The sequence below is a fragment of the Ahaetulla prasina genome, chromosome 1, assembly GCF_028640845.1.
Source record: "Ahaetulla prasina isolate Xishuangbanna chromosome 1, ASM2864084v1, whole genome shotgun sequence".
NCBI classification, from domain to species: domain Eukaryota; kingdom Metazoa; phylum Chordata; class Lepidosauria; order Squamata; family Colubridae; genus Ahaetulla; species Ahaetulla prasina.
The window spans coordinates 333525832-333551849 of NC_080539.1; the positions used below are offsets into that span (position 1 = coordinate 333525832).

General features: G+C 36.5%; 1 protein-coding gene across 1 annotated transcript in view; it reads left to right on the forward strand.

Moving 5' to 3' along the window:
* C1H14orf132 (chromosome 1 C14orf132 homolog) overlaps positions 1–25328 on the forward strand; it is a 45546-nt gene extending 20218 nt beyond the window's left edge. The window contains exon 3 of the mRNA XM_058162629.1: positions 24069–25328. Coding sequence (XP_058018612.1) covers positions 24069–24293 — 225 coding nt within the window. The 3' untranslated portion in view covers positions 24294–25328. The remainder of the gene's footprint in view (positions 1–24068) is intronic.
* The last annotated feature ends 690 nt before the right edge of the window (positions 25329–26018 follow it).

The window sequence follows — 26018 nt, forward strand, 5'->3', positions numbered from 1 at the left end:
CCTACTGCTACCGATTGCCTCCCACCGACCCGTGCGCTCTCACAGAGAGGGACTCCTCAGGGTGCCGTCCGCTAAGCAATGTCGGCTGGTGACCCCCCCAGGGTAAGGGCCTTCTCTGTGGGGGCTCCCACCCTCTGGAATGAACTTCCCCTACGACTCCGCCAACTTCCTGACCTTCGAACCTTTCGCCGCGAGCTAAAGACATATTTATTTATTCGCGCAGGACTGGCATAGAATTTTAGATTTTATTTGGTTTTTAATTTTTAGTGGGTTTTACTGTTTTAAATATATTTTAATCTGGGCCAAATTTAATAAGTTTTTTAAATATTATTTTATCTTGTATTTATTCTGTTGTTCTGTTTTATCCGGCTGTAAACCACCCTGAGTCCTTCGGGAGAAGGGCGGTATAAAAATCTAATTAAATAAATAAATAAAATAAATAAATAAATAGTCTCATTTTTGACATGAAAGCCAACTTAGGCCAATCACTCTCTCTTAGCCCAACTCACCTAAAAGGGTTGTCATTGGAAAAATAGGCAGAATCAGCATTATTTATGTTTGTCACCTTGAGGTACTTATGAAGAAATAACGATGGGATAAAAATCTTATAAATGGGATATATTGTATATTTAATAAGTAAACTCTTTAGAACTTATTCTCCTTTAGCAGTTTGCACATAAAATCCTCTTTGTATCTGGCAAGTAAGTTAAATTAGTCATTTATTCCAGGACGATTTGGGGAGTCAGCATAGGATTTTGTTAAGTAACTTTCATTTTCTTTGTTCTTCATCATTATTTCTTCACCTTTCTAAGTCTACCGAGATTGGAGTGAATTATGAATTGTGTTGATTATAGCAATATATAGTTCTTGCCACCAGTAAATCTTATACTTTAGGTTGAGACCATTACTGAGTTTCTTTCAGTTTTGGTTGTTTGGGAGGAATGGGGGAGAAAGAATACTATTCCTCTTTGATGTGAAAGCTTCTAATAATAATAATAATAATAATAATAATAATATAATAATAATAATATTTTAATTTATAGACCGCCCTTCTCCCGAAGGACTCAGGGCGGTGAACAGCCAGTTAAAATACAAAAAACAAACCCATACAATATTAAAAACTACCCATAAAAAACTTATTCAATTGGCCAAGCTAAAATACAATTACACTATAAAATCACTAAAATTTAAAAACCCCAATAAATCAATTTAAAAGTTTAAAAATTAAGCCAGTCCAGCAAGATGAAACAAACAGGTTTTAAGTTCGCGGTGAAAGGTCCTAAGGTCGGGCAGTTGTCGGAGTCCAGGGGGAAGCTCATTCCACAGGGTAGGAGCCCCCACAGACAAGGCCCTTCCCCTGGGGGCCGCCAGCCGACATTGTTTGGCTGATGGCACCCTAAGGAGTCCCTCTCTGTGAGAACACACCGGTCGTTGGGAGATTGAAGCCGGCAGAAGACGGTCCCGTAAATATCCCGGTCCTAAGCCATGGAGTGCTTTAAAGGTCGTCACCAATACCTTGAAGCGCACCCGGAAGACCACAGGTAGCCAGTGCAGTCTGCGCAGGATAGGTGTTACATGGGAGCTCCGTGCTGCTCCCTCAATAACCTGCGCAGCCACATTCTGGACTAACTGGAGTCTCCGATTGCTCTTCAAGGGGAGCCCCATGTAGAGAGCATTGCAATAGTTCTCTCTATTTCCAACCTGTGAATATTCTCAGTTATGCTGATTGCTTAGGAGCAACATCACTAGATAATCTTGGACTTCATTTTTGATAATCTCACATATACAATGGGAAGAGATCATGGAAGCATCTGGAGAAGAGTAAGTTACTTTTCAGAGGCAGTTTTGGAGTAGATGTGGCTTGCATGTAATTTAATTAAGGAAGAAGCCAGAGTGGCTGGAGCTGCATTATGTACTTTAGAAGAGCATTTTTTAAAAAATATGACACTTACTCTGGTGATTATAATAAGCTTTATCGTATTTTGCACTCCAAAACTACAGGAAATTTTGCAATTGATTTTTTTGGGGGAAATCCAGATTGAAGCATTCTTAATAGTTGTTGTCCATCTTCCACTTAAAGGAATCCCGTGATGTGACCTAACCAATTCTTTTGTTGTCTGCTTCAATTCTTCTTACCTAATATTCACCTGGATGACTTCCTCTTGAATAAAGGGTATCTTTATAATCAAACAAATAATATAACCAGAAACAGCATTACTCTCAGGCAGAGGATTTATTGGTAATCCAATTCAAAAGCTACTGCATTACTTTATATCTTTATAATGCAAATCCATTAATTATATTTTAGCCTCGTGTTGCAGTCTGTGTATGATTCAGTGTGTGAATATTGAACCCAGAAAAGTGGATTACTTAATCAGCCATGATTGAGGTAACCAAGACTAAGCACGCAGTACAAATCTAATTTATGTATTTTAATCAGGAACCTCTTCTGAAGGTTGCTAAGAATACCAAAAATTGATTAATTGGTGTAAGTATAATTTAAGATAGTGAAATAAGTTATGTATAATCTTTTAGTGGAGCTACTTTTAAACATGTCTAAGCCTTTATCTACCCCATAGTCCCAATAAGGCATGCTGCAATGAAAATATATGCCCAATTAGAGGAAGCTCTTTATTTTTAATAAAGATTTTCTTATATAATGAAAATTATATCTCTACTGGATGAAACAAAAATAATTCAGTGTGATTTTCATAAAGGAACTGAAGAGTTATGTAGATATCATTGAAGAGAATATTATCTCTTTTGAAACAAACATGCCAGCTGCAATTAATGAGGCCTGATGTTTAAATTCTAGATGGCTTATTTCTTAGTAATTTATTTCTTGCAATTCTTTTTCGATATCCTTCCTCCTGAATAGAAACTATTCAGATGAAATGTTGAATACTTTTCTAACTCATCATTGCTACATTGGCAAGATACAGAGCCCTGTAAAAACTCTTACTTAGATTGAAGTGAAATGCAATGATGTGGAAAATTAGGATGAGTGCATCAAGAAATTCATTGATGATAAAATGTGTTAGCACAGTTTGGTCTTTGGACAAAATGCTTCATGGCATGAAATACCTTCAGGAATAAGAAATCATATCATAACCTTTGACGTGAAAAGATCTGTCTAAATACCTGTCAATTTTTACCTTAATTATCAGTGGACCTAAAAGAGAGAATTATAGTTGCTACTAAAATGCAAAATACTTTGGTGATAGTAGATAGAAGAATTGTGCTTTAATAAAAATTATTTAGACAGTCTATTTTTAATTAAATTAAAATTAAATTAATTAAATTAAATTTAAATTAAAATTTAATTTAATTTAATTAAATTAAATTTAATTTAATTTAATTAAATTAAATTAAAACTGATGCTGTTTATCTAAACAGTGTCCTCTTATATAAGAACATATAATAATTATATTCGAAGAATGTAATGAAGAAAGTAAAAATAAAATGAAAGGAAATCTGGATTTCTGGCAGAGGTTATTCATGACAGAAACAACATTAATTTACATAGATATCTGCATGCTTTAGTAATTTCCAGTCTTTGGGGGCTGGGCTGATAGACACATCTGGAATTTTGAGAGTAACTTGTGAGTATAAATATTGCCTCTTTTTGCTATGAGAACATGTATTTTATATAGTTAAGCATTACTAAATTCCTTCCTTCTTTTTGTATCTTTTTTGATTTTATTCTTTTTAAAATTTTGCTGATTTTTTTTTTACTGTTATTGCTTGCAGTTCCAAAATGTATGGTCGGTCTGTCTGACTTTCTAACTTGTTTATTGTGATGTGCCCTATATTTTCTACTCTGTAGCATTGATTTCTACCATGTTTCCCCGAAAATAAGACCCTGTCTTATATTTTTTTGAACCCAGAAATAAGCGCTTGGCCTTATTCCCATGCGCTCAAAAGCCTGATTGGGCTTATTATCAGGGGATGTCTTATTTTAGGGAAAATAGCGTATAGAAAACCATATCCAACAGGTTATTTGCGTTCCAGTAGATTTCTGATAACCTCAGGTTCTACTTTAAAGTCATGTTTGAAATATAAAAACACATGCACATTTTTGTTTATATTTCACATTTTTGAACCATCTTCCTCAAAGAGTTCTGTATCTCCTATTGTCTTCGATGTGTAATATTTTTTTATATGGCCATTTATCCTCTTTGGCTTCCTATCGGTGTTCGTATGTTTATATTTACCATTATGTAAGCCAGATGCTTCCAAGCATCTGTTAGCTTTCCAAAAAAATCCTCCTAGACAGTTTCACATTTGAAATTGAAGTGCCCAAAGTTTGGAAAACATTCCTTTAGTGTAAGCTTCCTTTTTCTCAGAATGATTGTTTAATGCCTGATAAATCTAAATTTATAATTCCTAAAACATCATTTTATCCACAGCCCCAAAATGTATCATCCTGAAGTGAAACAGGTAATGTTTTATAGAAGGTTAATTTGGAGGTCCTGTCTCTTATCTTATATTTGCCCTTCAAGACTACTCAGGAATACTTATAGTTTTGTGTCATTCATCATGACTCCTGATTGCATTCCAACATTTTTTATAGAGACATCCACTGTCCATTACCTTCAAAGCGGCCAGGCACTCTACCAAGCATGCACTATTTAATCCATCCTATTTTTTCATGACATTTTTAAAGAATGTGTATGTATTTTTCATGTCTGTTATATGCATTCAAAATTGTGTTTTTGTTCATCAAAGAACTGTGTACAAATTTGGAAAGGCTGCGAAATCAAAAGTTAAGCTACTGTATACAAAATATTAAAGCAAATCTTGCCTTCATTTTAAAAAAGCTAAACAAAAAACCAAAAAAAAGGCATTTCCCAACTTCTCAGGAATAGAGAAGAGCAGTATTATTCCTTTGATTCCAGCCAAATTATCTTTGGCAAAGGTATATTGGTGGCTTACAAGCCTCTTTCTCCAAGGCAAGGCTGCAAGTCAAAGTGGATTAATTCCTCCTTCATGCTTCATCTAATGGTGCATGTCAACTCTGCCATGTAAAGTGAGTTATTGTTGGGCATGTGTCCATTTTACGTATCCTCTTTATTGCATTTGGTGGCGCAGTGGTTAGAATGCAGCACCACAGGCTACTTCTGCTGCCTGCCGGCTGCCTGCAATTTGGCAGATCAAATCTCACCAGCTCAAGGTTGACTCTGCCTTCTATCCTTTCAAGGTGGGTAAAATGGGGACCCAGATTGCTGGAGGGAATATGCTGATTTTATAAACCACTTAGAGAGGGCTGTAAAGCTCTGTGAAGGAGTATATAAGTCTAAATGCAATTGCTATTTGGGTTCCTGATTTAAGAATGGCAACTTAGATTTATAAGTAAACTAGACAACTTGTGCCCTGGAGGAGCATCATTAAATAGATATTTCCTTAAACTAAACAGAGAAACAGAATGATCAAGGGTGGGCAAAAAAGCAATGGAGAAAAAGCAACTACTGATTTCTGCCAGCTTCCCCACTGAATTTTGTTGTATCTGGCGTGAAAATTCAGAAATTGCCTTCTGAGAAACATTGAAAATTAAGATCACGTGACCTAACAGCAATGCAGTTGCACTGCCAATAGCACTGAAGCAACCACAACTTTCCCAAATTTCATTCCCTCGGGAGTCAGGGGTCCCGGATTTTGGATACATTCTCTTAAATTAACCATCTGAGGTGGTTCAAAAATTGTTGCCCAATGATGTACTTCTTTTCCCCAGTTAAGAACATGACAGCAAGTTTTAGTGGTATATAGTAGATGCAAACAACATACATTTTTGTCTTTGCAAATGTAACACAAATTCAGCTTATATAGAATTGAATAAAAATGAAGCCTATATTTCTTACTTATAAGCACTGTCACTTATATCTTTTGCAGAGCTCTATTGAAATTCAAGATTCCTGCAACCCTTAGCTTCTCAGTTGCTTTGTTGACAGGTTTATATCCTTTGGGGGTTAGTTCTGGAGCTTCTTCTAAAATATATTATCCAGATTTTGAATATGAGTGTATTATTGATAAATCAGTGATAATTCAATCAAATGATAGCACTTTTTCTCTGCATAGATGTTTAACTTACTGTATATGCTTAATTTATTACCAATTATCAGGATATTATTAGCTGGCCCTCTTCTTCCTTTATATTATGTTGTTTTAATACTTTTCACTCCTAAGGGGGATTTTAATTCTGATTTTTATTAAGCATTTTATCCTGAGTTTTGAGTGATAGGTGGGTGTCATTATTTTCATCTCCACAAACCCATAGAAAATAAGGTATATTTGACAACTTTAGCTGTACTCTTGAAAAACCAATAATAATAATAATAATAACAACAACAACAACAGAGTTGGAAGGGACCTTGGAGGCCTTCTAGTCCAACCCCCTGCCCAGGCAGGAAACCCTACACCATCTCAGACAGATGGTTATCCAACATTTTCTTAAAAATTTCCAGTGTTGGAGCGTTCACAATTTCTGCAGACAAGTCGTTCCACTTATTATTATTATTTATTTGAATTTATATCCCGCCCTTTTCCGAAGACTCAGGGCAGCTTACACGATGTTAAGCAATAGTCTTCATCCATTTGTATATTATATACAAAATGAACTTATTACCCCCAACAATCTGGGTCCTCATTTTACCTACCTTATAAAGGATGGAAGGCTGGATCAACCTTGGGCCTGGTTATTAATTGTTCTAGCTGTCAGGAAATTTCTCCTTAGTTCTAAGTTGCTTCTTTCCATGATCAGTTTCCAATACATTTTTGTTAAAGCATAAATCGTGCTTCCCCTCTTTTCTAATATGATTGCTGGGTAGAAAAACTCATTTTGTGAATATCCCACCATTTGTCAACCAAACAATATCTCAATATAGTTTTCAGATGTTTTTTAAATTGGTAGTGGGTTTTTCTCTCTTACAAAGAAGTATCATACTATGTACCTTTTAGTGATTTTGCTCTCTCATTTGTAAACAACTCAGTAGTGCTGAGATGAATTATTCTAACATCAACAGCATGTTTATCAGGTGTAACTCTTATTTGGATATATTTCTATGTATATCCTTTTACACCTTTTCATTGAGTTTCATTGAGTTTCCTAATGCTTTGTTTATAGAACAGTAATGCATTTTTAATTTCTGAGTATTTTGGAGATACGCATTTTTTCCTCTTGACAGCTACAAACATGGTGGTTCTTCTTTTGCTGGTGCTGCTGCAAAATGAGAATGTTATGATTTTCATTCAAAACACAACCATTGTACATAACTAGGTGTCAGGATAAATACATTATGCTGGGCAATGAAAAAATACACTAAAGTTTTTAATCTCGTTCTACAGAATTATCAACAGATTGTAGCAGACAAATGTTTACATATACATACTTTGCATACCTCTAAATATTCCATCTAGTCTTATCAGAGAAAAAAGTTTTCTTGCACAAGTACTATAAAATCTCTAGTGAATTTATTTCTGTAGCAGTAAGTAATTTACTGAGTTGTTCCCATTTAATATTAGCAAACTTTGCTGCAAACCCTTCTTAAATCATTGATCACTTGGCTGAATACATGGAAAATTCAAAGTGGAGAAGGAATGGTGCCATACATACACTAAATCTAACTTAAGAGAATGCAGTTGCTATATTCATGTAATACACATTATGCAGCATTAGGCCATAGCATGTTGGCTTGATTCCACATGATTTGTATCCCACAATATGATAAAAATTTATTGTGTATTATCAGATAATATCAATCTTGATCTTACCAATTGCAAGAGTCTTGATCTTATCAATCAAATAAATATACCTGGACATGTAGAGGTTAGTCTATGAGCCACGGTGGCACAGTGGTTAGAGTTCAGTACTGCAGGCTACTTCTGCAGACTGCTGGCTGCCTGCAAATTAGGCAGTTCAAATCTCACCAGGCTCAAGGTTTACTCAGCCTTTCATCCTTCTGAGGTGGGTAAAATGAGGACTCAAATTATTGGGGGCAATATGCTGACTCTGTAAACCACTTAGAAAGGGCTGTAAAGCACTGTAATGTAGTATATATGTCTAAGTGCTATTGCTATGTGCTAATAGTAAAGAAACAAAATATAATAGTGTGTGTAAATCATCATACAACATTCTTAATTTCACATGGTACCATAATATTTAGAATCCTCCAAAACAGATTGGAGCCCAACATGGAAAAGTTGCTTTTCAACCTGCTTTTAGAAAAATCCAAGACACATCATTATTGCTTATTATTTGCATACAGGATAGTTTTCTATTAGAAAAGACTCTGGAGAATATTATGAGCCACCAAGAAAACCAGTAAATGGGTCATTGAACAAAGAACTGGATGGCTATATCCTTAGAAGATTTAAGGCCCAAGGTGGAGACTAATTGTTTTGGAGAAGGCGTGTCTATGCAGTTTGATAAGAATCAGCATTGATTTGATGGTACATAATCAGTCAGTCACTGTATGTTCTTTTATTAGATGATCATATGAGTTCTACTCATTTGTAATTCTTACGGAATCAATAATTTGCCCTTACTTTGGAGGTAAATGTCACCGTCAAACTTTAATCATATTTATCAGTTTGATTATTATACTCAGTTCAGTGCTGATATAACTTTGTGTAATATTTAAAATTGCTTTTCTCCTTGTAAAGGATTGATGGGAGGAGGTGTCCCCTGTTTTTTTCTGCTCTGGCACATGTAAAATGTGAATAATAAACCAGCAGGAGGAGCTCTGATCATGCCTTCTCATAACCTATAGGCACTGGTGACAATGTCAGTGTCCCTCTGCAGAGGGAGTAGGAGCAGATATGATGGTTGCTGTTTTTATTCAGGCAAAATTTTGCATACACTTGAACTACCTAGTTCAACGTTGGAAAACGTTTGTGAGCGATAAACTATTGAGGCACTTCTAAATTTTCCAAATGTGGAATCTAAATTATATCCAAGGCATTTATGCATAATAGTATTCCTGTAAAGAATCTCTTTTATAGTTTAAAGGACTGTTTAGTATAACAGTAACATAATAACAGAGCTCTCTGCTCTTGTCTATTTTCTTTTTCCTACAATAGATTGGTGTCAGGTTTTATTGCTAAACTAACAGTGGCAGCTATTGTAATCTACCATTTTCTTCCCCTAAATGTACCAGTTAAAAGCAAAAAAGCAGCTCCAATAGAATTGACAATATACAATTTTATTTGTAGACTTCGTTTGCAAATTTTTAAAACTGGTTTACAGGGTTGATCTTAGACTTGTAAATTCATGAAAAAATCAGCCTCTAGACTTAACTACAGGTAATCCTCAATTTACAGCCACTCATTTAGTGACCATTCAAAGTTACAATGGCACTGAAAAAAATGACTTATGATCATGCTTTACATTTATGAACATTGCAGCATGTTTGATCCATAGTCATGTGATCAAAATTCAGATGCTTGACAACTGACTCATATTTATGACGATTACAGTGTCCTGGGTCATGTGATCAGTTTTTGTGACCTTCTGACACATGTAGTCAATGGTGAGGCCAGCTTCACTTAACAACCATGTTACTAACTTAACAAGTGCAGTGAGTCACTTTTTAACACTCTTCCTCTTCTACCTTCTTTTACTTTCCAGACCTTCCTCTCCTTCTCTTATCTACATCCTCTCCTCCCTCCACCCTACACCTTCCTTCTCCTCTTCTACCCCTCTTCCTTCCTCTTCTCCTCTTTCCTACCTCCTACTCTCTTTTCTCCCTCCCCACCGTTCTAAAATGGTAACTGGGCAGACCCGACCCTACATTAATTATATTTATACATCTTCAATAATCCCTGTACATTAACCATCACTCCATCACTAGCCTCCACCCCCAATTCCCTCCCCTTACCCCCACCCCCAGCCCGACTTCCCAGAACAAAATGCAGGGTATCAAAACTAACAATCATAATCTAAAATAATTCCTAAATTATAATCTCTAGTCTCTCCACACTTAGTCACACTCTCAATTCCCCTCTCCTTCAGAAATATATCTAATACAAATTATTTCCTAAATTTACTCATATGCTATTCGATATTTTTTTATCTGATACTTATTTTGAATATAATCAATCCACATTTTCCATTCTAAAATATATTTTTCTTGTGTATAGTCTTTCAAGTAAGCAGAGATTTTTGCCATTTCTGCCAGATTTGATACTTTGAGTGTCCATTCTTCAATTGAGTCATGTGATCAGTTTTTGTGACCTTCTGACACATGTAGTCAATGGTGAGGCCAGCTTCACTTAACAACCATGTTACTAACTTAACAAGTGCAGTGAGTCACATAACTGTGGCAAGAAAGATCATAAAATGAGACAAAATTTACTTAACAAATGTCTCACTTAACAACATAAATTTTGGGCTCAATTGTGGTTGTTACCTAGTACAGCCTCTTGAAAATCCTTGTATTTTTGGCAATAAATATACATTTGAAATTGGGAAAGAGAGGAATTTCATTAAAATTAATGCTTGCTGAATGCAGTTATCTGAACTGACCCATAAATCTGGAAATCGTTATTATTCGTGAAGCCATATAATTATCATTTAAATTATATGGCTTCATTTATGTTTCTAATTTTTCTAAGTTGCCCAGTAATTGTAGTCTTTCTATATAAATCAGGGAAGAGAAACTTGCAGTATTCCAAATTCTTATATTTCTTTTTGTTGGTTGGAGCTAATGATAATTAAAATCCGACAATATCTGGGGAGATAACCCACATAAGAGGAACTTGTGTGGGTTCCTCTTATCTGGGTTATCTAGATCAGGGGTCTCCAACCTTGGTCCCTTTAAGACTTGTGGACTTCAACTCCCAGAGCTTTGCTGGCTGAGGGACTCTGGGAGTTGAAGTCCACAAGTCTTAAAGGGACCAAGGTTGGAGACCCCTGATCTAGATCTCCCCCTTCTACACACACTGACTAAAACTAGCCCCAGAAAAAAAAAGAAAAAACCCAGTATAGAACAGTTCCTCTAACTTCCAAACTCCAGAGCCAGTCTAGAATGATAAAATGATACTGAGCCATTGAGAAATCAAGGATAGATGTGCAAAGACAAGGATAGATGTGCTGCCTCTTTCTCAAGCCCTCCAGTGTTAGGGTCTAATACTGTCTCTGTACTATAACATGGTTTGAAACTTGATTGGAAAGAGTCCATATAACCAACTTCCTCTGAGCCTCCAGAAGCTGTACACCTACCACTTTCTTCATTAAAGAGGGAAGCTAGGAAACGGAAAAAAACTTGTCTAGTACTGATTGGTCCAAGGATGGCTTGTTAAAGAGGGGATGGACCACCGTTTTCTTCACCTATTGCCTATCTCAATAAAGTATAGTTGCAGTCAAGCTGATCCAGACTATCTCGAAGGACTGATATTAATCTTGAAAGCCTCTTATTTTCTATTAAGACAGGCAAAGAATCTTACATTTGATTCTGACCCTTAGGGCACTCAACAGAACCCCTTGCTGCAGCATTATTTCAACTGGATTTTACAAATAACTAATTGGAAAATGCCATGGTACAAGTAGTACAGTATTTAGGCAAAGTTTGTCTCAGTCTGATTTAATTATGGCAGGTCAACTAGTTTTTAGAAATTTAGGAAATTTGTAGAATTTCCTACAAATCATATTACAGTGACGTTCGTTCTGAGTTGGTTGAAGGAAAGGGCAGCCAAATGTGGTTGTGTCCATCACAAGCAGTGATTCAGTGGTGAACAATTATTCTATTTCCACAAAGATTTAGAGCATCCTTTAATGATTCTGCTAAGAGAGCAATGGAAAACTGAAAGATTCATCAAGGCCAATGCAGAACACATGCTCTATGTCCATATCAGAGTATATAATGTTATCTCGTTCCTTTGCCAACTACAGCCATTCTGTTTTTCCATATACTAGTTGGACTTTGGCTTCCTGGTGTGTTTAGATTTTCACATGAACACGATTTAAAGTTCTGGGATTTCCTTTTTGCTACAGCATAAACATTGCTGCCTCCAACCATAAGCAGAACAACTTGCTTCCATGTTCTTTCAGTCTCAGTCTGATGTTGATCATAAAACTCATAAACCTCCTCTCTGCATGAATGGTTGGAGTATAAATTAGATACTCATCATATTACAATCTAATTGATATTACTTGGTCATTGACTACATTGCGCTAAGTAGTGTCCTTATTATATCTTTCCTTATTATGGAAACAATACTGTCCCTTCATTGTTGTTCAAGTTCTAAGTAGTAAATAATATATTTTGACTGAAGGAGTCCAGTTCCTGTCCATTTTAATTTGCTAGTGCCTGTGTAAGTTATTAATTTCATCTTTCACTGTGTTGAGTTTTCCTATGTTTACGTTTCTCTGTCTTTGCAGTTTCACATCTTATTTTCCTGCAAGGCAACATCAGGAAGTAGATGTCCCAAAGGTTTTAATCTAGTCATGTCACAACCACAATTACTTCTCTGAAAGATTCTCAGCTTTTCCTCAGCATGTTAAGTACCAGTTGACCCGAGGGGCCCATCATCAAGTTACACTGTATATCTCTATATGGTTTTCTTGTTAAAGTATCAGTGTGGTTTACCAAGTTGCTTTCTCCCACACAGTATGAAATGATGCCTTTACCCTTGTCACTAAAGTGAACATTGGCTTACAGCATCTTCCTGTAATGTTGCTGCCTAATACAGGTGCCTATTTGCTTTAGCTGGATAGGTGGCATGACCTTCGTGCTTTGGATGACCCTGCTGGGATTATGTATTCTTGGCATACACTCCCAGGGTTCTTTACAAATCCCACCTAGGAATAGACACATACACATACACACATCACAGTGAGGCAGAAAAGTGGGATTTGACATTAATTATATAAGGGACGCTGTGGCTTAGTGGGTAAGAGACGCTTGTCGATCGAAAGGTCGGCAGTTCAGTGGTTCAAATCCCTAGTGTTGTGTAATAGGGTGAGCTCCCGTTATTTGTCCCAGCTTCTGCCAACCTAGCAGTTTGAAAGCACATAAAAATGCAAGTAGAAAAATAGGGACTACCTTTGGTGGGAAGGTAACAGCGTTCCGTGCACCTTTGGCATTGAGTCATGCCAACCACATAACCATGGAGACATCTTCTGACAGTGCTGGCTCTTCGACTTTGAAACAGAGATGAGCACCGCCCCCTAGAGTCGAGAACGACTAGTACATACATGCGAGGGGAATCTTTACCTTTTTATATTGGTCCTATTTTATGGATATGTTTGCATTCAAAGAGGCTCTGAGGTTTATGAAATGTGCCATGTCCAAAATGACAATGAAATCTGATAGATTTATATTTTGAATGACTTGCTATTCTGATAAATAATGTAACTGCAAGTTCAGAACAAAGGTCCATCTAATATACCATCTTTTTTTTGGCCACAATCTCAACCAGATGCCTATAGGTAGTCTTGAATAAGAAAATAGCCTTTTCATGTTGTTTCTTCTTCTACAACCTGACACCCTCCAGATATGTTAGGCCTCATATCCCATGATTCCAAGACAGCATATCTGGAAATTATAAGAGTTGATGTCCACTACTTCTGTAGAACAAACGGATGAAGACATCTGGCTTATAATATTATGAGTAACATCAATGATATTTGTATTATCTGTTAATTTATCTATTACCTACAGAAGACATCTAGGCTAATACCTGGTGTTTACAAATAATTTATAAATCTACACATTATGGGAAATGGCTACTCATACTAGGAACCATCAGACTAGTGCAGTGCATTTTTAACCCCCATTAAAATGTCAAAATGGTACATGAAGAAAAATAAAAGGAATTTCAAAGTAAGGATATTACATATACTTATGCTTTTGAAAATAACATTTTTAATTGCCAGCTGGTAAACTGCAGACTTCCAAGACAGCATTATTCACTCTTTCATTATTGTGCACATCAGGCTGTGCAAATGTGTGATATTTTGAAAGTAACTATATGTCACGTGTTGTAAGTAGTTCTTTTCTTCCTTTCTCCAGGAGAAAGGATTTTGAATGCATGAGTTTCTTCAATATTGTGTAGCAATAGCTTCACTATTTAAATGAGAGTTGAAAAACTATTATATTATAATTGTAAGTGCATTCATTTAACTGTGATCTACCTTGAGGTATATTAAAATTTAGGAATACTGTGATCTAGCTTATGAAGACTAATCATGAATCAGTAAGGATGATTTGGAGAATCTAGTATATGGGAAGAAATATGGGTATGGGGATTTATATAATATAAAAATGTATCCAGATGCTACTATTTGCAGATATTTCTTCCTATAAATATAGATACGTTTTTTCTCAAAATGTCTTCCAACTGTGGGGCCTTCATGCCCTACCCAGGATGTTCAGGGTTTTCTTCCAACCAGTTCCCTGGATCCTCTGCTTTGTCCCCCTGTTTCATCTTATTCCAATATTTACCGCTGCCTTCTCTTCTTAAGATTTTTGTCTCTACTCTTTGCCTTTGATCCCCTTCAACTGTGTCCTGCATTTTCCTCCTCCTCCATTAAGGTAAAGGTAAAGGTTCCCCTCGCACATACGTGCTAGTCGTTGCCGACTCTAGGGGGCGGTGCTCATCTCCGTTTCAAAGCCGAAGAGCCAGCGCTGTCCAAAGACATCTTTCGAAAGCACGTAAAAATGCAAGTGGAAAAAATAGGGACCACCTTTGGTGGGAAGGTAACAGCGTTCCATGCGCCTCCTCCATTGGCAGTTATAAATAAACTGCCTATAATTTAAATTAAGTTATTCCCCCAATCTGAGTACCAATACAATGCTGTTGTAAGAGGAACCCTGCCAAATCATACCAAAGGTCTACTTTTGTCCTACATCTTGTTGCCTGCAATATCTAACCATGTGTGTCTGTTTGCACACCCAGAGCATTATAATTTTTGTGATTTTACATCCACAGGCTGACTCTCCCTCCATAGTTTGCCATACTCTCAATCGAATTCCTATAAGATCGCCATAACCTCTTAAAAGGATTTTTTTAACAACCTCTTTGGCTGAAGAGCTTGTAGAAAACATGCTTTTTAAAGGTTCTGGCAATCAGGCAACTCAGCTGGGATCACCAGAGGAGCCTTTTAAAAGCTTTTGTTTTTTACAACCTCTTCGGCTAAAGAAATTGTTTAAAAAAAGCTTTTAAAGGGTTCTGATGATCCCAGCTGAGCCACTCGATCATTAAAGGATTTTTTTTACTTTTAAAAGCATTTTTTCGGCCGAAGAAAAAATGCTTTTAGAAGTAAAAAAAAACACCCTCTGATGATCGCACGGCTCAGCTGGGGCGGGGGGGGGGGGCGCAGGGATTTTTGCTACCAGTTCTCCGAACCACCCACCGCCATTGCTACCAGATCGGGTGATCCGGTCTGAACCAGGAGCATTTCACCTTTGCTATATACCTATTTTTACCTTCACTAACTTTGTTTAACAATCATTTAAAACTTGATACTTGCCCTCTAGAAAGACTTCTTTCTGAATTAGATACTTCTTAGCTCATGTTGGCTTTCCTACCCAAGAGGCAATTGAAATGCTGCTTTGACATCTTTTTAATATTAAGTGCCAGCTTTTGATATCTGGCTATTGTTTGTCTTCTTCCCAAAGTAATCCTATGGCTAGCAGTGTCTATAGTCTCATGACCTTTAAAGACAGTAAACTCCCCAAAATAGTTGCCAGCACATGTTGAAGATTTCTGAGAATTATACTCCCATACCTCTGAAGGTTTGTGTCATGGACTTAACTCTTGTTTATCCTGTACTTTCAGAAGTGGAGAAAATAATAAGTTAATGTAAATGTACTGTCACACTTCTGTTTTGTATCGTTAGAAAAGAATAGCATATGCAAATACTATAAACTCTTCAATAAGCCAGCTTTCCAAATTTTGGGGATCTTTAAAGTTAATTAAGGTTTTTCTAGAGAGAATTTAATAGGACAAAGTTTGATGCATAAAGCTTGCAAATATATTTACACAATCACATAGTTCAAGATGGAGGGGGAAAAAACATCCTGTGGCCATTTGGCACTAGATGGTTGATTCTGTGCATTGGAGAGATTTTAAGAGTTTTAATAGATCATTCCATGCTTGGTTCCAGCTCTAAAGCACATCTCATACATCTTAATTCACCAATCAAAAATGGCAGGAAACATATAACCAGGCTTCTGGCAAAGACTAGTGTGCCTCTATTTGTTTTCCTAGTAGTGATAATTAGAATAAACAGATTAATTAAATTGCAGTCTACTTTAACTGGGAAGAAGTCCAGTTGAAATAAATGGGATTTATTTCTGAGTAAGCATCTGTACAATTGTACCATAGTATAAATTGTACAAAACATATAGAACTGCATTTTATTTATTAATGTTTATTAATAATGATATACCACAAAGGTCTTTCTTTCTTTTTCCCTGAGAATGAAAATTTTTAACTTTAAAGAGATCTTAACCATTCTGAAGAATTACCTTTTCACTTACTTTCTTTATCTTGGTGAAATTTTTCTTAGGAGGCCTGCAGTTGTGAATGATTTATATTCTAATATTGCCATAGAATTACTGTAAATTGCAGACACAAATCTGTTTCTAAGTAGGCATGTTTCTTTTAGTATCCACCTGACAGGTGCTGAAAATAAAAGTTTTGTTCTGCTACAGTACTATTCACTAAAATTCATTCTTGTTAGTGAATATATTAATCTGCCTCTATAGTTGCTACTTAGCACTCTCGCATAAAACATAAACAGTGGAAAGTACTGCTGAAATATTGGATGGTGTCTGAATTTCTCACAGAATAGTCTTCCTCTGTTGAGACTTGGCTAAACACCTTAAAAAGAGATATCTGAATGTTCATTCAAGATTTCTTTTTCCCCTCCTTGCAGAGAAGAGTGATTGAAGAGGAAGGGATTATAAGAGAATAAGCAGGTATGGGGAATACACGTTAAAAGGAATGTGGCAGCTTGGAAGCCCCAAGCATGTTCAGTCTGGGAGCTTCAAGAACCCCGATATATTCCCCATTGTGAGCCTGCTTATAATCCTTTCCTCTCCGATGACTGTAAATACAAACAATAATTATCTTCTAATTATCCCAGTGCTGGAATGAACATTACCAAGGGTGGGAGACTGGGGGGGAAAGGAAAGGTGAAATAAAATTGCAACCATAGTCTCAGTCATGTGATTTCCCAGTTAGTGACTGCTTTGCTTAATGACAGACCTGCCAATCCCAATTGTTGAACTAAGTGAGGAAGACCTGTACTTAGATTGTGATGGAAAAGATATATAGTTGGATGTCATCAGCTTACTGGCATTAGCCTCTTCCCAATTTTTTTTTCCTGGCTTCAGGCTATAGCCTCCAGGCTATAAATCCCTTAGGAGAAGGAGTCACATGTGCATCTGTTGGAAATCCTTTGGGAAGAGGCGTAGAATATTCACCATCATTGTCATCTTCACCTGGGTGGAGTTGTATGTTTGAAAGTACAAGGTTGGTGAAAGCTACACCTCATACGGACATGGTGTGTGTTTGTGATTATGTATGTATACACACACAGAGAGACACACACATATACAGAAGTGGCTGCTTTCTATAATTCAAAGGCTACATTAAGAAGAATTGCTTTTGTAGATACTGAGTACTCCTCAAAAGCCATTCTATCCATTATTTAGTAAGAATAAACTGGCCCATTTTAAACCTCTTTGTTCATTTAAATTTCTTGGACAAAGTTTCGTTGTCCTTTTCCATACCCCTGATGCATCATTTCCTTTAAAATCTAATCCGTGTGTGTTTTGACTGTAAAATCATCAGGACTGGATTTCCAAAATGAATCCTGGGTGATTAGATTGTTTGCTTTCTGCACATTTCTTATGGGGAGTTCTTTTGTAGTAGAGTAGTTCCTATCAATTTCTCAGCTGTCAAAGACATATGGGACCTTTCTAAGTAAAGCTTTAGTTGGCAAGTGAAAATATACTTGATTTAATCCCTTTCTACTTGCATGAGAGTTATTTAACCTTTGGAAAGGCTAGAAATATTTTCATGATGGATAAAGCATTTTTACAGAGGAAAAAAATAATTAAAAAGTCAAAGAGCTTCCTTGCGTATCAGGTCACGCTATTATCTACGTAATCAAATTTTCTCTAACTGACAGCAGCGTCTTAGGCAAGCCTCTTTTTAACCAGAATTAACAGAAATTGTTGACCTCTTCTAGTACCAACCGGTTTGTTCACCTTGCAGTCCAAGGGACTCGCAGGAGTCTTCTCCAGCACCATAGTTCAAAGGCCTCAATTCTTTGGTGCTCAGCCTTTCTTATGGTCCAACTTTCACAGCCATACATTGCAATTGGGAAAACCATAGCCTTGACTATACGCACTTTTGTGATGGAGTCACTGAAGCAGTAGGAGTGAACTTAAATGAACTCCAGAGCATGGTAGAGAACAGGAAGGCCTGGAGGATGTGCCCATTGCGACCCCATGGACAATGTTCCTCCAGGCCTTCCTATCCTCTATCATCCTCTGGAGTCCATTTAAGCTCATGCCTACTCCTTCAGTGACTCCATCCAGCCATCTCGTTCTCTGTCGTCCCCTTCTTCTTTTGCTCTCAATCTTTCCCAGCATTAGGCTCTTCTCCAGTGAGTCCTTCCTCCTCATTAGGTGGCCAAAGTATTTGAGTTTCATCTTCAGGACCTGACTTTCTAAAGAGCACTCAGGGTTGATCTCCTCTAGGACTGACCAGTTTATAATTCAGATTTCTCTGCAATTCTTCCCCCTTCCCCCCAAGTAATTGTCTCCAAGTATTTTGAAGTATCTACAATACTCAGCTAATAACACCCAGCCTGGTGCTATAAAATCTAGCACATTCTAATATCACCAGACTAGGGAATCCTGTATTTAATTAAAAATCTCCCTCCTCCATTTTTTTCTTTTTCTTTTAGTAAAGTTTTATTTGATTCTGATCTCTTGGGTTTTCTTGCCAGCCGTGAAGAAAATAAGGCTGGTCCTATAATGGATATAAAAAGTCTACACAGCCTTATTAAAATGCCATGTTTTTGAAATGTAAAAAAATCAGACCAAGATAAATCACTTAAGAATTACTTCCATCATTAATATAACATATAAGCTGTACAACTCAATTGAAAAACAAATTTAAAACTTTTAGGGGGGGGGAAATAAAAATAAAAAACTTACAATAATGTGATTAGAAGAATGCTTTACCTCTCACTTGAATTATACAGTTAGTCCTTGATTTATAACCATAATTGAGCCCTGAATTTCTGTCATTAAGCCAAGCATTTGTTAAGTGAGTTTTGCCCCATTTTATGACCTTTCTTGTCAGAGTTGTTAAGTGAATCTGGCTTCCCCAGTGATCTTACTTATCAGAAGGTTGCCAAAGGGATCACATGATCTTGGGCCACTGCAATCGTTGTAAATATGAACTAGTTGCCAAGCGTCTGAATTTTGATCCTATGATCACAGGGATACTCCAATGGTCGTAAGTGTGAAAAACTGTAATAAGTCACTTTTTTCAGTGCCATTCTAACTTCAAACGGTCACTAAACGAACTGTTGTAAATCAAGGACTGCATGTACCTAAAAGCCTTGTGAGATGCAGAACAACTTCTAGTATAACATGAATGTAGTAATGCCTAAAATTGCCCACATTTTTGCATTCAGCACCAGCTGCAGCTTTTGAATGTCCTATTTCCAGTTCACATCACAACAGCCCCAGGACAAAATTCAGATTTAATTTATGACTACCAGTGTACATCAATGTAAAAATGATGTAAACGTACATGATGGACCTATCCCAATGGCTTTTAGAAAAGTCCAAGACACATCAACATTATTGCTGATGCTTACAGGATAGCTTCCTATTAGAAAAGAGACCACAATTTGGAGACCACAAATTCCTGAGCTGCCTTGGACTCAACCAGGGGTGAAACCAGGGGCCGGGATAGCTCAGGCAATAGAGAAGCCTGTTATTAGAACACAAAGCCTGCAATTACTGCAGGTTCGAGCCCGGCCCAAGGTTGATTCAGCCTTCCACCCTTTATAAGGTAGGTAAAATGAGGACCCAGATTGTTGGGGGGGCAATAAGTTGACTTTGTAAAAAATATACAAATAGAATGAGACTATTGCCTTATACATTGTAAGCCACCCTGAGTCTTCGGAGAAGGGCGGGGTATAAATGTAAACAAACAAACAAATCCAGCAGGTTCTGACAGGTTCTCGAGAACCGGTAGCGGAAATTTTGAGTACCACCTCTGGCTGGCCCCAGAATGGGGTGGGAATGGAGATTTTGCAGTATCCTTCCCCTGCCATGCCCACCAAGCCACGCCCACCAAGCCACACCATGTTTGCCAAGCCACACCACGCTTACAAAACAGGTAGTTTTAAAAAAATGGATTTCAGCACTGGACTCAACCCATATTCCTTCATTTCTCTAACTTTGGCATTCCAATCATTATTTTTTGTGTCCTTTCATATAGCAACTTTTACAATTATCTGCTAATTTTTTCACTACATCTGTAATAGGAGCATACAATTATACAGTGTTGATATTAACCAAATATCTATGAATGCTAACAGATAGGTTTCTGTAGTTTATAGATTTATAGCCAAGCACACAGCAATTTCATAATTTTACATGGGTCACTGATCTTCACATTCCATTCCATGTTTTCATTTAGTGTGCCGATTCTATTATCTTTGTATAGTAAAGAAACCTAACTTAATATTGGCAGGTCCAATATCTACAGTTGCTAGTGGCGTTGGTCTGCTTATGTTATGGCATCTGGATCTACTAGTAAAATTGCAGCTTTCTTCCTGACCATGTGCACAAGGAGGTCCCTTGGAGGTTAATTTTGTGAAATGTATACTACTCCTATTGACCTTATCAGCCTCTTTTTGAATGTCATCTTTCTCACAATCCAGAAAATTAGACACAGACATAACAATCTTTTCCATGTTCTGGAATTGCTCTTAAGACTTAAGCAAAATTCTCTTTCTGTTAATTCAAGTAGAGCCAAGTTATCCAACTCTTCCTCCATCTCTCTATTTATAACTTCTGTCTTACTTTGCAAAACTTCCACTTCGTCAGTAATTTCTTTTTCATTTGCAGTCAGTTGTCTTCTTTAATCTTCTTAACTTCTCCTTTCAATCTTTTTTATCCTCCTCCTGTTTCCTTTTTAACCATAGCAGTCATCTTTTTTTGCCAATGTCTTCAAACATTTTTTGCAATAATTCTGATAAAATGACCTTAGTTGTAAATTGTTCTAGTGAAACTCTGCATCCTAATTTAGCAAGTTTTCATGTGGTTGCCATTGTGACAAAATAAAAGTATGTCAATTAAATTGGTGAAGGTCAAGGCAGGCTCGTCTTTTTTTTTTTCTGATTTTCTTTTCTTTAGCATTTTAGTCCCACTTACCTCTCTATAGTAGTCTCACATATTATCTTTATCTTCTATTTTTTTTAAACTTCATCTATTGTCTACTCTCCTTAAAAATAAACACCAGCATTCTCATGTCTAATTTTGTTATTTTCAGAAAAAAATTATCAAAGAAAATCTGATTTTTGAGAATCATTGTCCCCTTTATCTGTTTAAAACTGGTTTGATCCTGTTAAGCATTTTGCTTTTAATTTAAAAACCACTGAAATAGTTTTTTTTTTCTTTCTTAATTTCAAGAAGGTGGTTCTCACTGAAAGTCTTTGATCTCCACTGTCATTCAGAATACAGAATATTTTGTATTGAAATTCAGTCCAGATGTGTCTAAGAAAGTGACATATTTGTTGGTCAAATATCCATTAAGACTGCACAATGGTTAAAGGCACATTGTAAATCTCCTAGTTCCCAAACTTCAACTCACAACAGAACACAAGAAGCTCAATTTCTATAGTCTCCTTCCAAGAATGCAAGTTGGTAATCTCAAAGATTTCTCTTTGCTTCCAGAAGGACTTTTGTCAGCCAGAAAGTAGCTCCCAGCTTCAATTCCACCACAGTCTTGTCACTACTTACATAGCTACTCACAGAGATGCCTAATCCACCATCAGTCCTCATCTGAAAGCTTATTGCTTTATTTCTTTAATAATACTGATTCCAATGCTTTTCAACCTGGGATCATATCCTTTGACACCCAAACTTGTTTAAATGTTTCCGCTAAACCCATATTGCTTTTGTGGCATTAATAGAGAAGTGATTTTTTTGTTGTTGCTTTATTTCTGGTTTAATGCTAGGGATTGCATCTCTTAAGAAATCCTAATGTGTACAAAGCCTCACATGTTCTCTTTCCCATTATGGATTACCCTTAATTTCTACTCTCCTATTTTATTGCTAGAGGAAATCCTATGAGATGAGAGTTTCCACATCCACCAGCAGAGTTCTTAAGGTCATTGAAGCCACTGAAGTCATCTTCTAGGACAGTGGTAGCTAATCTTTTCTGGACCCCCAAAATGCAATGCGTGCACGCCCCCCATGCATGCGCCCTGCCCCCCTGTGCATGCACTGGTGCCCCCACACATGCACCTCACCCCCCCCCACACACATGCGTGGCAGAGACCCAAAGACCAGCTGGCTGGCGGGAGTTATGTGTGCATGCACGGCGGAGCTGAACTGGGGCAGCAGCTCACATGCCCACAGAGAGGGCACTGCGTGTCCCCTCTGGCATGCGTGCCATTGTTTCACCATCACAGTTCTAAAAGGAAAATGCAAATAATCTAGGCTTTAAAACTATGATATAGCCAGAGAGCATGTTAGAAACATTTTACCACATCGTTTAAAAATTCAGGAGTGCTATTTTTTTCATTAAATGAATGTGAAAAGTTATACGAAATGAAGATAATGAAAGTACAAAATGAAAGGCTTTCTAAAATGCTAATTTCATAGAGGTTGAAAATGAGACAAGAAGTTGGGAAGGGTTTATGACAATTACTTAATAGAAAGAAGAATGGAAGGCACAATTGTGGGTTTCTTGTCAATTTATTTCTTTTTTTCTGTGTTGTTTATTTTCTATCTTTGATCTTGTTTATTTTCTGTATTTTATTATATTGAAAGTTAAAATGCTGATTTCACATTTTGGTTTAAAGCCATTTTCATATTTTGAACCATACTTTCATTTGAAGAATTGCTATCTTTGTGGATGCTATTTTCCTTCTTCCTAATAGCACTTTGACAATACTAACAAAAGCTTGAAATCTTTCAGTGGTATTGATCATGAACTGCTTGCAAATGTGGAGATTCCAAAGCAACGGTTTTAGAGTTGACAACATTTTCCTCTTTATTTACACAATGCAAATTGGTGGTGGTGGTGGAAGAGTGAAGAAGAGAACAGAATCAATAGCCAGGAAAGAAAAAAATGAGCCTTTGAAATTGGCTTAAGTTGCTGGTTCAACACCCCTTTCCTACTTCTAATCAACACTCACTACAAGTAGAGTTTTCCTTCAAAAATTGTTTTTGAAACATTAAAACTTTAAAATGTGTGGTCTTTAACTCTCGGAATTCCCTAGCCAGCTGGCTTGGATGAAATTCTAAACATAATTTCTTTGATTAGATAATATGGTAAACTGTGTTTATTCTAGTCTGGTAGGGGAAGTGACTCCATTAGGGGGAGGAGGTGAGAAGTGACTAAATCATATCAGACTCCTCTAACTCTGTTGCCTAACTGCAGCCCATCAACTCCAATAAAAGCATTGTGTGTTCTGAAGCATCCATAACAAGGATGCGCCTTGCTGTGTTATTTTGGAGGGCCATATAGTCGTATTGTACTTGTAAGAGCCTTTTACTTTCATCACCCACTGTTAGAAAACCTCTCTTAATCCTTCATGCTTTTCATGGAAGAGTAGAGCTCATTAAATTTTGATGTCCTTTGAAAGGAGATGTTGCTGTAACGTGAATGCAAAACATATTTATTTCATGCAGTACATCTGCTTAGACGAAACTTATTTTAAAAAACAGGTAACCTTATCTAAAGCATAGTCTGCAGCTTTGCTGACCAGTTGAGTTTAGCTACTTTCCTGTATGCAATATGTGTCTACATGGTCATCTTCCAGCTGGACATTAACTTTTGTATTTTAATTTTTTCTTCCACAGCTTCCAGTTATGGGAGGAGTGTTTATGGACTCGCCCAATGAAGAATTTAGCACGGAATATTCTTTGTTTAATTCATCTGCCAATGTCTACACTGCTGCCTCAGTGCCAAACCAACCAGAAGAGCCATCTCGTTCTTCAAATGATGCCATTTTGTTATGGATTGCAATTATAGCCACAATTGGGAACATTGTAGTTGTTGGAGTTGTGTATGCATTTACATTTTGAGAAGTAAAGAAGACAACTCTGGGAGACGAGAGTTGCTTTGCCATCATTCCTAAGAGCAGATGTATGTGTATGTATGTAACACTATGTGCACATACCTATATAAAATGTAAATCTTTATACATATTGGTAGGTAGTTGTAATTTCTTATCTAAGGTCCCAATTAACGGCAAGTGACAAATAAAATCAGCAAAATACTCTTTACAAAAAAGACTTTTGTAAATTATGTGGAGATGAAACATAATTTACACCATAGCCAATTAAATATGGATCTAACATGAAAGATCAATGCATATAAATGGAAAAGTAGATTTGCTCATCAAGGGCTCTATTGTAAATCTATAGGTTATTTAAATAACCTTTGGATTAAACATCGGATACATCTTTTTTCTGTTTTATTTATTTTTTTAGTTTAAGCCCCCCAGTTGTTATATTTCTACACATTCTGTGTAATTCTATTGCTCTCTAAAGACACAGAGCAAATGAAATTTCAATTTGTTTTGAAGTCTGCTAGGGAAAAATGGTCAGGGTGTTTACTCTTAAGTAGTGCAGAGCCTCACAAGTGAAATGTACATTATTCACAGAAATTTCACAGATGGATAGATTCCTATTGTAAGCCAGATTTAATTTTTCAAAGCTTTCTCTCTGGGAGTAAAAAAAAAATTGCGAGGAGTCCTAAAAATATCCACATGTCCGAGTTTGAAAACAGCCCTAAGAGTTAGAAGTTCTCAGTTGTGGGAGACTGACTGGACAGGGCAATTTTGAAAAATGGATGGATTAAGAATTTTTCCTTTCAAGTGTGTTGTAATTTTCCTATGTATTTTTAAGCGGTTGGAAACCAAACTACTGAATTTGAACTATCCAGTTGGAATAGGCTTGGAGGGCTTGAGAAAAGAAATTTAGAGGTAACAAATTGCAACTCCAAAAGTTATCTCACCTCTACCTTATGGTGCAAATTAGGGCGTGCCAATCTTTCTTAAGACTAAGAACCTTATTGGAAGTATTCTATAACTGTATGCTATAAAATATGTTCTCCTTTTGCCAATTTTATGGAGATGTATTTTAAAATGGATATTTTTGATCTTTTTTAGAAACTTTCTAATCAAACATATTTGTGTGTAATTTTTTGTTTCCTTTATAACATAATGGATCTTTTTTGTTTAACTAATTCATGTATAATTAGTTAAATTTAGTTAAATTTTAACTAGATTTAACTTTAAGTTAAATTTTCCAGAAATTTAAGGAAACTCCTTTTCTACGTTTTTACTATAACCACAGCCCTGAGAAATAAGTTAACTAAGAACTTTTAACTGGGGTTCTAAGAATGATTAGCTTAAGGTTATCTGATAAATTGCTATTGAAGAATCTGGTCCTAATCCAATATCTAAACCATCATATGACACTGGCTGTCATTATATGATCTGAGGTACAAACTTTTCTTCTTTCCCTTCATATTATCTCATATAAATAATTGACAGGTAGTCATTGTCCATTAAGATTGTGTAAAGGATTTCAAAAGATACTTTGTGAAATTCATTGATGCCTCCTTAAAGTGATGGGGCAATCTTCTATGAAAGGCTTGATCTAGTTTTTTCAAAGTGTTGGGTTTTTTTTTCAAATTATTTCAGTGGGCACATTCTGGTAGCCATCAATGAGAAAATTCATGAGCTCTGCTCTTTCTTCCGATGGGTCATTTCTTTTTTAACTGATATTGGACTAGATAGTTCT